The sequence below is a fragment of the Telopea speciosissima genome, chromosome 2 (assembly GCF_018873765.1).
Source record: "Telopea speciosissima isolate NSW1024214 ecotype Mountain lineage chromosome 2, Tspe_v1, whole genome shotgun sequence".
Classification (NCBI taxonomy): domain Eukaryota; kingdom Viridiplantae; phylum Streptophyta; class Magnoliopsida; order Proteales; family Proteaceae; genus Telopea; species Telopea speciosissima.
In genome coordinates this window covers 63,878,467-63,880,807 of record NC_057917.1, presented here as the reverse complement: position 1 = coordinate 63,880,807, position 2,341 = coordinate 63,878,467, and the positions used below count along the sequence as shown (strand labels likewise).

Here is a 2,341-nt window from a genome sequence, read left to right as displayed (position 1 = left end):
TAACACAAGAAGGGTTCTTTGCTTCTTCCTATCTATTGATTAATTTAATTATCTCTATACATAATTAGAAGTAGTCGAAATGGTGAGGGATCTGATAAGTAGCATCTCTTTCTTTCTTGGTTAACTTAGTAAGTATGGAAGCTTTGCTCTTGATCTTCAGTATGTCTTTAGGGACCTCTGGAGGCCTGACTGATCTAATTAAAGCCCAATTGACACCCTTGAAGAACTCATGCCTTTTGATCTCAACAGAGCCCATGGAGCTTCCAAGCCTCTTTTTTGGGTTCTTCACTAAAAGCTTGCTTATAAGGTCTTGAAACTTCACCATTTCTTCAAACTCTTTACTACTACTAACACCAATTCTAGGGAAGGTTAATGGCTGTTTAATGATATTGATGAGGGTCTTCTCATTGTTTTCACCTAAAAAGGGTGTTTTGCCATACAACAGCTCATACAAGAACACCCCAAGAGTCCACCAATCCACAGCACTTCCATGGCCAGATCCTGAGATCACTTCTGGTGCCAAGTACTCATGAGTTCCAACAAATGACTTAGATCTAGCATTGATGGGTTCTGCCACCAATTCTGTTTCAGTGTCTTGCAAATCAACTTGTGTCCTTTCCATGGTCACAATGCCCTCCTTGTTCTTCTTGCTAGGAGATGAGAAACAAGAAATTACAGGGTGCATGGGTGTTGCACATGAGGGGAGAGAACACTTCTCCTCCTTGTCCTGAGAGTATTCTTGAGGGTCAAGCTTGGTTTTGAGTAGCTTTGGGACAACATCACACTTGAGGGAGAGATCAAAGTCAGAGAGCATGATATGCCCATCTTCTCTAACTAACACATTCTCTGGCTTAAGGTCTCTGTAAACAACACCCATCATATGCAGATACTCCATAGCTAATAGGGTCTCTGCTGCATAAAACCTGCAAAATTTGAAGATTAATTAAGTCTCTTATTAATCTCATATATGAACCTCTAAATCACTTGTTTTTTTTTTAAAAAAAAAAACCAGAAAGATAAATCGGTGAGTCAACTCGTCCGAGTTAACTCATTGAGTTTTGGAACAATGAGCATAATTAGTAGGTCTCTTAATCTGATATATGAACCTCTAAATCACTTTTTTTTTTTAAACCAGAAAGATAAATCGGTGAGTCAACTCGTCCGACTTAACTCATAGAGTTTTGGAACAATGAGCAGGAATTAGAGTGAGTGGGTGAGTGAGTGACTTACTTGGCTGATGAGATACTAAAGCGCTTCCCTGGCTGGCGTTGTCGGGCGGCGTGGAGGTCACCTCCAGGGCAGAACTCCATTACAAGACAAGAGTAGTGAGAAGCGTTGAACTCGGCATAGAGAGTGGGGAGAAAAGGGTGGTCAAGGATACCCAATATCTCCTTCTCAATGTCTGCCCTCTGAAGCTTCTTCCTGAACGCAAGTGCTTCTCTATCCACCACCTTCATGGCGTACAAGCTCTCTGGCAAACCCACAGCTGGGCTTCGGAGTTGGCAGAGGTAGACATTGCCGATGTCGCCACTGCCGAGTCGGCGGATTAGACGAAAATGTTCGAGCCCTACTCGGCCTTTCTCTCCCCTAAGGCGTTTCATAGCCTCCCAGGCAGCTTGGTTTGCTTTGTGTGGTTTCTGACCACCACCACCGTAGAGGTTGTTGTCGGCGTTGGAACAGGCGGAGACTGAGCTCCGGCAGCTAAGGTCACTGATAAAGCTGTGACCCGACTCCGGCACCGTGATCGAAGAACTGCTGCTCTCGTAATCGGATTCATCTTGGCTTGTGACTTTCATGGCTCTCTCTCTCTCTCTCTCTCTCTCTCTCTCTCTCTTCCTCTGTACTTTTTGTTGCTTTGCTTTGCTTTGCTTTGCTTGCTTGCTGCTATGACATGTATGAAATGAAGACAGATTTCTCCAACGTTGTAAGGCATTGGCTTCTTATATATAACAGGGAAATTAAAATCAAAACTGAATGAGACTTTCAATTACACTATTACCCTCCAGACTCATTACATTTTACATCACTGTGCCATCAGTCTCTGATTATTTTTTCTTGATTGATGATTGGGAACCAAATCCGATATTGATTCATGAATTATTAGACCCTTCTTTGGAAATGATTTTAGCCTACGAATGAGTCTGGAAAATACTCATTTTGGAACTGATGGCATTTTGGGTATTTCACTGTTTCTTTCCATTTCAACAAACAGAGAGGTTTTTTTTTTTTTTTTTTTTTTCTAAGGTGGGGGAAGGGGGTCCAACTGTCCAAGCCTTCCTTTTTTGGTAATTTTAAACAAATTGACAAAGATGAGAAGCTCTTTCTGTGAAAAATCAATCTT

At 42.0% G+C, this 2,341-nt stretch overlaps 1 protein-coding gene across 1 annotated transcript; it reads right to left on the bottom strand.

The window, feature by feature from the left end:
• On the bottom strand, positions 1 to 1,854 carry LOC122651448 (protein kinase PINOID 2). Its single transcript, XM_043844833.1, has 2 exons — positions 1,231 to 1,854; positions 1 to 923 (listed from the first exon to the last, which is right to left on the bottom strand). Exons 1-2 carry the CDS (start codon positions 1,794 to 1,796, stop codon positions 65 to 67), a joined length of 1,425 nt encoding a protein of 474 aa, XP_043700768.1. The 5' UTR covers positions 1,797 to 1,854; the 3' UTR covers positions 1 to 64.
• Positions 1,855 to 2,341: the final 487 nt, after the last annotated feature.